This window comes from Sesamum indicum, linkage group LG7, assembly GCF_000512975.1.
Source record: "Sesamum indicum cultivar Zhongzhi No. 13 linkage group LG7, S_indicum_v1.0, whole genome shotgun sequence".
NCBI lineage: Eukaryota > Viridiplantae > Streptophyta > Magnoliopsida > Lamiales > Pedaliaceae > Sesamum > Sesamum indicum.
In genome coordinates, this window is record NC_026151.1 from 7,286,524 (window position 1) to 7,297,804 (window position 11,281).

Below are 11,281 nucleotides of genomic sequence, written 5' to 3' on the forward strand. Positions count from 1 at the left end.
TTAAATAAATTCTAAAACTTAACAAAAATACGAGTGGATACTTTGCACTTGATACTACAAAATATATAAAAACAGATCTCAAGAGTGTTAGATGTAATTTTTCAAATCATATGAAGCTTATATATAATTTTATTAAATTTCAAGAGAGAATAGTGTAATTATCCCTAGTATATAGAGGCAAAATAAGTTCGACACATCTTTTCACACCATAAAATCCCGTAGCAAGTGGCTAAAAAATTAATAGTATCTCATCAAATTGAAAGATATTAACAAGAAAAACTTTATGTAAAAAAAAATTCTAAGAAAATAGTAAAAGTAAAAAAAAAAACTAAAATAGTACGTGCGTATTGGTTAGGCATGTCAATCGGCGGCGTTTTAATAAGTTTCGGTCTGAATTTGAATTGAATGAAAAAATAAGTTTCGGTCTGAATCTGAATTGATGAAAAAATATCGGAATCAAGTTTGAGTATTAACTATTATAGTGAATTGGAATATGAACATTGTCCGCCCATTGATAGGTGTAAGTTGGTAGTATCTGTATTGCTCTAAATTAATGATTCATGAGAACAACATAACCATGTACACTTATATCTGTGTCTAAGTAACTAACTTGGCGTGTATAGTCCCCTTGATGCTATTTCTTCAACAATTCTTATTTCTTAGTTGCCGTCTCTGTGCCATCTTTCTGAGCAGCACTGGTGGAAGCAACGTCCCGGTTACCTGTGCCCGCCTCCTCGTCAGCAACCTCAGCAGTGTTCTGCTCCGTTTTATCGCCCCTGTGAATCAGTTCAATTGGTTAAGCAATCAGTGTCCTGATTAAACAAGTGAGAAAATATGGATGAATGGTTTTACAAAGAAGTATTACTAAGAGGTAGTTTAAATACATAGACAAGGTCACTTGGTTCATGAATCAATAGCTGCTGCTGCCGCGTTAGCACTTAGCAGAACGACATGAAATTGAACTATTTCTGATGCAAACATCCTTATCATCTATGGACACAAAGTGAAACTAGATAGTAAACGCCGAATGCCTGACAGGAATTCTTTTGAATTACTTTTCATATGCATGGTTCTAGAGTTCGGACGAATGCACATTTATGGCTTACACAGAAGGATAAAGTTTTATGTGGAATTCTATCCTTATAACCCACGCCAACTGATGAATAGTGAAGTGTAGAAGAAACTACAAGTGCTAAAATTTTGCATACCCTGAATATACAATGAGCCCAACAGCAACAGCAGCAAAGGCTACAAAGTACATCCAATCAACCTGGAGAATTATGATTTCACATTAGACACTTAGAACAACAGAGAACATGAAATTTCTAATTAAAAATAAGAATTCAATCAACATCTTTTTTCTTCCTTTCTTTTCAGTTTTTTTTGTGGGTGTGGTATTCTTCCAGACCTTTTCATGGTAAGCGAAGATCCGGATCAGAACAGCCCACATATCTGAGGTGAGCAATGACAGATTTAGCATTGTAGATCCACTAATCTGCATGGGAAAGTCACAATAGATTCATAGAAGTCGATCCATAAAACAAAACTTGAAAGCTCATATTGAAACAAAGAAATAAACATAGCGGACCAAAAGTGGACCTATATAATAAAAACATGAACCAATTGTCCAACAGTGATCTCGGGCAATCAAAATATGTACGAACTGGGCTGCCTGAAGATGGCAGGCTATATCATGCGGTTTTGACATCAACGTGTCATTATTAACAAACTTAAAGTTGCAATGTTACTTTAGCCATTCGCCTGTATATATCTGGCAAAGGAACTGAAACAGTTTTTTCTTCAACAAACAATGATGCAAAGATTTGTAGTTCATTAATTGGTATAGGACTACAAACATCAATTATAGATTCTCTGAAGAGTAAGAATTAACAGAATGAAGGAATATATAGAAAGAAAACAAAAGTAAAAGTATATTGAAAAGGATATGCTCATAAGATTTTCGGTACTGAGACTGGTTAATTATCCACATCTTTGACATGAAATATTGACCTCCATACTTATATGGATTTGGTTATCTAGTTGTAATGGTACCTTCAATAAGATGGGAACTCCGGAGTAAAACAGAAACATGGCAACAGAAAATCCGATGAAAGGAAGCGCCTGTAGAAAATGAGCAGAGTTATCATTTCGGGTTACAGTGCAAACTCAATCTTGCTAATGCATTTTGTAAATGATTGCATGCTATTAACAGAAGAAGTGAGCAAAGAATAAATTGTCTATTCGACAGAAGCAACAGGCCCTCCCAAGTCAAGTAGAGCATGGAAGGAGCTTATTTCATCCATACTCTTCAGTTTACTAATTCTATGGTATGCTTGGAGACAATAAATGTTCCAGACACAACAACAGAATTGTACAAATCAATTTTGTTATTGCTGTTATCAGTTCTTTATTGAATGCTTTATTCATTGAATTAATTCATGCTTTGCTTAATCTAACTCAAATTTTTCACCAAATGTGCTTTCCCATAAAAAGTAGCTTTCTCAATGGGATAACATCACAAGCATGAAGTCATTTCCAAAATCAATACCCTTATATATTTCCTATGTGACATATGCTTCAGGAGGGTACTAGAGGTGTAAAATTCCAGCTTTCTGGATTTTAGCTGTATACAAAATTATCATTCTTCAGTTTTATTGGGCACAAAAAAATTGCAAGTCCTGATCAATTTATTTGAAGCATTGGCACAACGTCCACCTGGAGAACAAAGTATGATATGCCTACAATTCTTCGAACAAAGTCTTCCTCCACGAGCAGAAATGAGATATTAGAGTCAGTTGATGGGGTGTGCCAGGCAAAGACCACATGCAAGAATCTGATTTTCTTTGTTCTGTAGCCTATAAGACTAGATTTAATATTGTGTAACCAAGGGCCGGCATACCAGAAACTGCACTTGATCTTAGCCAAGAGGCCGAGAAACATGTGATTTTCTATGTCCGACAGCCAAATCTCTATTCAGCAGCCTCAACTCTTCCCTACTCTGTTCCTTTTCAATGTGGGAAGAATGTTGGCATATCCACCTTTAACTACTAATCAACCACTAGTTGGCCAAGCCTTTGATGGAAAGATTTTGCAGTTGCAGCAATGAGAAGCAATAGAGGTAGAATTGTGTTAAAATGTTTAGGTGAACCGGGTATGAGTTCAGCTCATGTGTTCTTTGTTGAGCCAAGGACAAAAGATTCTGGGAGAACAGATCATCCATTTCTGGGTTCAATTTCCTTGTAATAGAGATCTCTTGGCTTGCTTACCGTACTCTACTTATTCCGTTTCTAAGTTGTGACTCATTATCTTTTTCATGAAATCCAAAAACTTATAACTTTCAATAAATAGACAATTCAAATTATAAATACTAGATTATGATAGTATTAGAACTATGTCACTGCGAAATATTACATAATACAAAAATCTCATTGTTAGTGCTTGATGGGCCTCAATTTCAATAAAATTCAAGTAAAGATCTCATGCAAACACTCAAGCTTCATACTAGGCAACAACTCGAGCAGTATTTCAGTGGGGAGAGGGACAGGGAGAGAGAATGAGAGAGGTACCGCTCCAGCTGTCCAGTGAATAGATCTGAGTTCATCACGTTCGAGTATGCTTCTATACACATGGTTAAAGAAGTCATATTTATCACAGACATCAGAAAATGGAATGCCCACATTCCATTGCAACAATATGTGTTCAAATCAGCATGACGAAGACCATGGAATGAATAGCTGCAAACCATAGGAAAAGGATACATTTGGCAAGCGCTGATAATGGCACCAAAAATGCCCAAGAATGCCATAAGCTCAACCCTATCAGCACTTTTAACAAAATATTCCTGCATTGGAAAAGAACACAACGTATAACCTCTCAATCTTAGAAGTGAAGGAAAAACCAAAGTTTCACTATAAAGGAATCTATGGTAGTTGAGAAGCATTAGACCACAGATTCAACAATCGCTTGCCAACAACAGGCTTTGTGTACTAGAAAAGTCATCTTTATCTATGTCAGATTTAAGATAAAACGAAAATTTGTAATGAGGTCAAAATTGCCTTCCTACCCCAAACTAAGTATGATAAATGGCTTCGTTGAGTTTATAGTGAACGAAAATACACAAGCCTTAAGAGGGAGCCTCTTTGTTGTACAGAAAACTACATGAAGGCCCAAGCAATGTGCAGCAAAAACATGATCCTTTTTGTTGCTTCTCCAGAACCCATTATACTTAAGCAAGAAAGTTGGACATAAACCCAGATTCCTTGGGATGTTAAAATTGCATATGTTCTGTTTATTTTGTAAAGGTTCATATTCTTTTTCTGCTTATTACTATACTAGGTAACTACTACAGCAATCCCTTACGTGTGTGTGAATATATATATATATACCTCATTGTTCTCAATGAAATTTATTTGTTAACTTTTCATCTTCAGTCTTTCCATTTTAGTAGACATATGATGAAAAAGAAACTAAGAAATTAATTAAAGAAATCAACTGAATAGGCATTGGTGTTTCCAGAGGAAGCTTTGAGGAAGTTGAAAGCAAAATAAAGGAAGGGGGAGAGCTCAAGAGCAAATTAAAGTTGGACAAAAGGTTAAAAAGCCTAGGATAGAAGAAAAAATAATGAAGATGGGAAGAAAGAAATGACAAAATAAACAAGCATATGAAGCCCAACAAGATTGCAAGAGGACAGGAAGTAAATTGCGCATGCATGAAGAAGTGCGAGGCCCGGGATCTTATTGGAATCAAAATGAGAAACAAGGCAAAGAGCACTGTGTGAATTGTGCAAAGAAAGAGAGTGAAATTATAACTTTTGGGGATAAATACATAGGAAACTCTTGAGATTTGGGCATATTTCAAAGAACTTCCTCAATTTTGCAAAATTAACCGACATGGTTCATACTCTTCATGAGAATCTCAAATGTGAAAAATGAGCTCCAGTGTGATTTTTATTATTGAGGCATTCCTTTGTAATATACCTAATCTCAATGAGTGTTGGTGTGATAATCCTACTTTATATGAGAAAGAAGAACACTTCCATCTGCAAACAAACCAATTTTAAATACAAGGAGTCAAAGCATCAAACAAGAAACGGTATTCAGAAGCCACCTACCTCACTGACGTTACTAACACCATAAAGTGTGGCCCCAGCAATAACAAGCAGATCACCTTTAACAGGATTGCTACCGCCTAAAAAACAACATTACATCAAAAACTGATAAGGAAAAGCAAAGTTAGTGAGAATAAAGCACATAAACACAAAGAAAATTTGGAAGGGATACCATCAAGTTTACATTTGGTATCAAGACTATTCGTCTATCAATCTGACCAAGGTTAGTTAAACAATTTACAAAGTACAACCTCTTTTCCTTCCACATAGATAGAATAAAAGGAGGCGGGCTACAGGGTCACAGGATTTTCTACTTTAACTATCGCACCAATTTTTCCACAATCAAACAAAGAGATCTCCTAGCTCTCAAAACTCAATAGGAGATAGGGCTAATCATATACTTCCAAACTAAGACAACTTGGATTTCATGGAGATCCACCAGCCTATGCAATCTAAGTATTTTTCCCATGAACAATTTAATAATTTGTCATATAGTGATAGCAAAAGAAACTCTAGCAGAGACAGGATAACTGAATAAGAATGGATTATACTGTTCCTATTACTGGATGGTGAGGACAAGAGAGTAGTGCAATTATCCAACTTCAGCTCGGCAAAGTTGGATTAAATCAAAGAAAATTATTGATCCACTGAATAATAGTACTTACCTGTTCTATCTCCAGAATGTACATCTGAAAAAACAACCACCACAAGACCCGCAATACATATCACTACACCAAACAACTTTTGGAATCTGTATCTTGTCTTCAAAAAGAACCAGGTGAGAAATAGGACGCATGGTATTGTCCAACAGTCAAGCAGCATGACACTTGTGATTGATGTATACTGGTATGCCTTCACAACTGTCATGTCAAAAGGAATGTAGGTTATTCTTCTGCAAGTTCGCATGGCAAGACTTACTGTCATGTTAAAGGCATGTAGGTTATTCTTGTGCAAGTACTCATGGCAAGACTTAAAAATACCAGCTTTTCTTTTGTAGGAGTATTTAGTTTCTATCACCTTAACTTCACTTAAAACATGTAGTCCCAAAAAACAACTCGAGAAGAAAAATGTTGAACAAAAGAAGTTTAGTATATTCAACCAACTTATCCATACTCATCCCAGCCCAGCCTCACACATTATATAACGTGCTCTTTTGACAAAATTAAAGATTCATTATGTCACTGTAATGGACCAATAATAAATTTAGTCCTAGTATCATGGTTTATTTGACGATTGCATTCTGCCACAAAATAACTATTACAGAAATTTAACATACTGAAAATACTCTTAATACTGGATAGAGAGTGTCTCTCAAGCTAAGTTCTACACAAGTGAACGAGGTCATATAAAAAGTACATGAACAATCCGCCAAAACTGCTCTTCATGAAATCAAATACCAAAAAAAACTAAACATCTTATGAAAAAATAGCAACAATCCGATGACATTTAGAGAGGTGCCCTAGAATCACCTCCTGGACAACTAAGAAAATAAGATATCATTTTTTGGCTTCCAGAAATAAAATCACTCTATATGCTAGGAGTAATTTTGATAACTAAAACAGTCTTGTAGTAATCTCTTATCATTCTCTTTATTGGAAACGATGAATTAGCTATGTTGACCTTTCATACATGATCACCTAGAAGTTTCTTAAGACCCACTATTGCATAATAAAACACTTATCCATTCCATTGGGTAGCTAGTCATACACCCCAGGTCGTCAACTGGCAAAATGGGGTGGCATCCGTGCCTCATTGGTTGTCAAACAGTTTCAAATTACAAGCAGGCATATAAATTTATAACAATTAAAAGGATGTATAAGATATTCTTGTTTTCAGCTGAAACCCTGAGAAATAAGATAGTTCTGCAATTACTTTAGTCGAGTCTTGAACCACATGTTGGGCAACTACAAGAGGATGCATTGGTAGTGACTTACCGAGAAAATTGGCTTCCACGTCGACCAATCCAAGCAAGATGTAGTAATACCATTTTGCCTGCTTACAGAAGAAAGGAATTTAAGGCACATGTAAAATCATGAGAAATTCATAAAAATATAAGTTGTTGGATTGCTGCAATACTTTATTAGTAATAATAACATGCAAGAGTACAAGGAAGGAAATATACAGATAAGGACAAGCGAGCATATTGAACTTGCTCAACTTGACGGAACTTGTCCTAAAATTTGGCATAAGATAACAGAAACACATAATTTTAACATCATAAAATCACTTTAAAGACCTGCAATGTCTCTCCTGTAACTTATACTTTTCCAGGGGCCACTGTGATTTATTTCTCAATTTTGCTCAGTCCATCGAAGAGCTTGTTGTATTAAACTCAGCATACAAATTCAATCATCTCACCTTACTACCATATCGAAGCTTCATGTCAAAATGACTAAAATGGCAGTAACCATATATTCCCTAAAAGTCATTTAAATGCATACTAGCAATTCATTTTCCTTATATTCTCTTCCTCCACACGCGCTGACATCCATTTATTACTAAGCATTTCATCTAGAACTTGTTATTAGAGCCAACTGATGTTTAAGTGGACGTAATTAAATGTCACTTTGCTACTTGATTTCAAAAGGCAAAATTTTGGACTCATAAACTTTTAAGCTTTCTAATTTAGAGGCAACACATGCTGCTCCTGATCCTAATCACACATTATATTCACTTGAGCTCAAAAAATTATATTAATCTAGCTTAGTTTCCAAGAAGGAAAACATAGCTCTACAAGTCCTTAAAATCAGTCACATTATGCAGAGCAAGAAGTAAACCCCTGTCATTTAGAAGACGCATCAAAGAAGAGCTTGGAACTGAAAGAGAAATTCAAATTCAAAGTATAACTGCATTGAAACACTTAATGCTGGTAGTGATCGACCTTGAGGGCTTGCCTTCTGTAGAGCATAATGCTTCCATACACCAATGCCAAAAACACATAATTCAAGAAAGATTGCGAAGTTGGCGCATTAATTCCTATAATTAAGAGACAAATGAGAGGATCAGGTAAGAAACCAAACATACTTAAAAGGCCTATTTTTCTTCATCTGTATATACTAAACTACAAAGACTCAAGATCTCCAAGTAACTACAGAAACAAATACTTAATCAGCAGATGAAGATAGATCTAGAAAACATGCTAAAACGAGGAGCACTCTAAATAACAATGACACACTGAAGCCCAGAAGTTAAACCCAAGAAACCTCAGAAGAAAACAAACAATTTCATCATGATGATAAGAACAACGATATGGTTATGAACATTAACTTGACCAAAAAAGAACAGACATAAAAAGGAACCTTTTCTGCTGAGTTCAGAAGATGAGAATCCGGTTGAAGTGACTAGAAGCGAAAGAAACTGGCCCAACCCAAGTCCCACCAACGTATGCTTCGTCCCAAACTCCTCCCAATTCACCATCTTTACCCAATGCGTATAGATATGGATCTTGTGGGACGAAAAGTATGTGAAAAATCAAGAAAACGAAATACTAGCTAAACGGGTCCAGAATCCAGCTAAAACCCCAGAAAAAAATTCTCATAAACAGAGTGAAGCAACACTATTGGTCTGACAGAAGCAGAGTGTTGAAAACTATGCTACACTCTATTCCCCTGACAGAATCATATGTTAAAAGACACAAAAAAACAGTTGAGGTTCTGAAGCAAAGTGATCAAAATTGCCTCAGACCCGTAGAAGACGAAGCGGTATTACATGATGTGCTGAAACTTATGAAGAATTTGAGTGGAGAAACCAATGGCTGCAGCACAATACCAGATGCCTAAAGAGACTCTTTGTATGTCAGTCAGGATCTTTGAGAATAAAAAATCAACTTGTTCTTGTTCTTGTTCCTCTCTCTCTCTCTCTCTCTCTCTCTTTTCCCTTTTTTAAACTCTCTTTTCCTTTTCTCTCTCTTCTTCTTTCTGCTAATAATAGCAGGTAAGGTAGGTAAGGCCTCAGGATTCAGCAACTTTGTCTTTTTCTCAACTTTATTATCATTAATATTATAAAACAAAATTTTATTTTAGTCATCAATATTTAATTTTAATGTTAAAAATAATTTATATCTTTTTAATGTATCTTAAATTAATTTTATTTTTTTACAAATAAATTATTCTAGGCTCTCATTTTTTATTTTTTATTTTTAATTTAGTCTCTCACACATAAATTTAGAAAAATATAAATTTTTAATAAAGAATTTATTAATGGACAATTATTTAAATAATAATTCGATGAATGATATATAAATATAGTTATTGTGATTTTAATGAATTTGAATTTTTCAAATAAAAGAACACCAGAAGGAATAAGTTAGACGAGAATGTTTAAATAAAAAAATTTAGCAAAAATAATATTTAAACAAATAATTTTCTGAAATTAGAATATAAATAACAAAATATTATTGATCAAGTTATTATTTATATAATTGTCCATTGTAAATACTCCAAATTAAAATGGATATATAATTTTTTTTAAATTTATATGGGAGGGACAAAATTGTAATTAAAAATAAAAAATGAGGGAATAAAATAATTTTTGTAAAAAAAGAAAAAATTTATAAGGGTACAATGAGAAAATCACTCATAAAAAAAGACTAATTTGGAGAGAATTGAAAAAAAAAATCACTATCCGTATTTCTCTCTCACCGATCTATTTGACACATTTTATAAACAGCAATATCTTTTAAAGTTTTCTCTAAGATAAAATCGTAAGCATATAATCTTATATACCTAAGACTTTGAGATGCATATTAATATATCTATATGTTAAAATAAATAAATAAACTCATAATTGTAATTTATTTTGTCTTTGTCACCTCTACTTCACTTTTTCTTTTTCTCATGAACTTTAGACAACTGTCATAAATATGAATACCCCTTTTTATTTGAAAAATTATAAATAATTCTAATGATGTTTGAAAAAAATTATGTAATTCTTGGATGAATGACTGAAATTGTCAACTTTGCTTTTACATATTTTTTTAAAAAAAATAAAAAATTGTAAAAGAAGAAAAAAGACGAGGTGGATGGAAACATTTGAAAAATTCCCAAAAAAAAAATTATCCACATAGCCCACAAAAAAAATTATAAAATTCTAAGAGATAAGTACAAACAAAAAAAAAACCTAAATAAAAATAAATGAATTAAATTAATTATTAAATAATTTTTTAAAATAAAAAAATATTAATTACTTGCCAAACTTCACGAGAGGTGGTTGTAACCCCTGGGATTCTTATTTTGATCATTGGAAGCTTTTGCTAAGAATAGAAATGGGAATAAGGAATAGGGAGAAGAAAGGGTTTTAGTTGTGTAGGTGGTGAGGCAGAAAAGGCACATCAAAGCTGCTTTACGTTTCCGGAAAAGCTTTCACTTCGCACTTTGCATCACGATTTATAGATATTTGAAGTGACGGAAAGCTATGGGATTTATAGACTTTTAGAAAAAGACAGCCAACTACTTTTTCACTCACACTCACACACTGTCTCACGTAAACTTGTATACTAACTTTTTGTTTATTATCTCCACCGTTTATTCTGTCTTAATGTTTTTAACATATAGAACGTCTCATAATACTAATTTTAATTGACAATATGTATTTCTTTTTTCATAATTTTTTTTTTAAATTAGTGGGAGTTATTCAGCTCAATTAATAAAAGGGTGTAAAATCAATTAAGACTAGACTAATCGATCAAGGTGCACAGGGATCAAAGAACAAGTACTCCATTTGGCCCTGCTAGTAATACTATGACCGGTCCAAGTTCACTTGTAGCCCGTTGGTGGTCCAATCACCTCGACTAACACATCGACGACGCTTTCTACATCAGACGATATATCAATTTGAAGACATGTCAGTAGGGAGTAACTACACGTGCTAGAAACTCGAGATATAGTTTGGTTGACCCCTAACATGTAACAAAACTGCAACAAATCAGGTGATTTTTGTACTGACTTGACATGTTCGTTTCCTACAAGCGTGAATGGTATGGTATATAGTTGCACCAACCTAATCCCATTAAATTAGACCTTCTCTAGAATTCGAAAATGTAAACATCATGCTCAAACAATTCCGAAATTATATCGTTCGCTTTCTATAAATAGGAGGCAATGTAGGTCAAACGAGATAATTTATTTAAACCTCACTAACCTATATATTCCCTTATTTCTACAGCACCCCACACAT

General features: G+C 34.0%; 1 protein-coding gene across 2 annotated transcripts in view; it reads right to left on the reverse strand.

Moving 5' to 3' along the window:
* LOC105166489 (solute carrier family 35 member F1) overlaps positions 437–11,281 on the reverse strand; it is a 12,481-nt gene continuing 1,636 nt past the window's right edge. The window contains exons 1-11 of one of the 2 annotated variants that reach the window (XM_011085864.2): positions 8,407–8,996; positions 7,989–8,083; positions 7,042–7,099; positions 5,773–5,967; positions 5,111–5,187; positions 3,759–3,841; positions 3,567–3,618; positions 2,053–2,121; positions 1,409–1,495; positions 1,209–1,270; positions 437–776 (exon numbers count right to left, since the gene is read on the reverse strand). In XM_011085864.2, coding sequence (XP_011084166.1) covers positions 653–776; positions 1,209–1,270; positions 1,409–1,495; positions 2,053–2,121; positions 3,567–3,618; positions 3,759–3,841; positions 5,111–5,187; positions 5,773–5,967; positions 7,042–7,099; positions 7,989–8,083; positions 8,407–8,524 — 1,020 coding nt within the window. In that variant the 5' untranslated portion in view covers positions 8,525–8,996 and the 3' untranslated portion in view covers positions 437–652. Of the gene's footprint in view, positions 777–1,208; positions 1,271–1,408; positions 1,496–2,052; positions 2,122–3,566; positions 3,619–3,758; positions 3,842–5,110; positions 5,188–5,772; positions 5,968–7,041; positions 7,100–7,988; positions 8,084–8,406; positions 8,997–11,281 lie in introns of those variants that run through there. The other variant, XM_011085865.2, reaches the window with a different exon arrangement.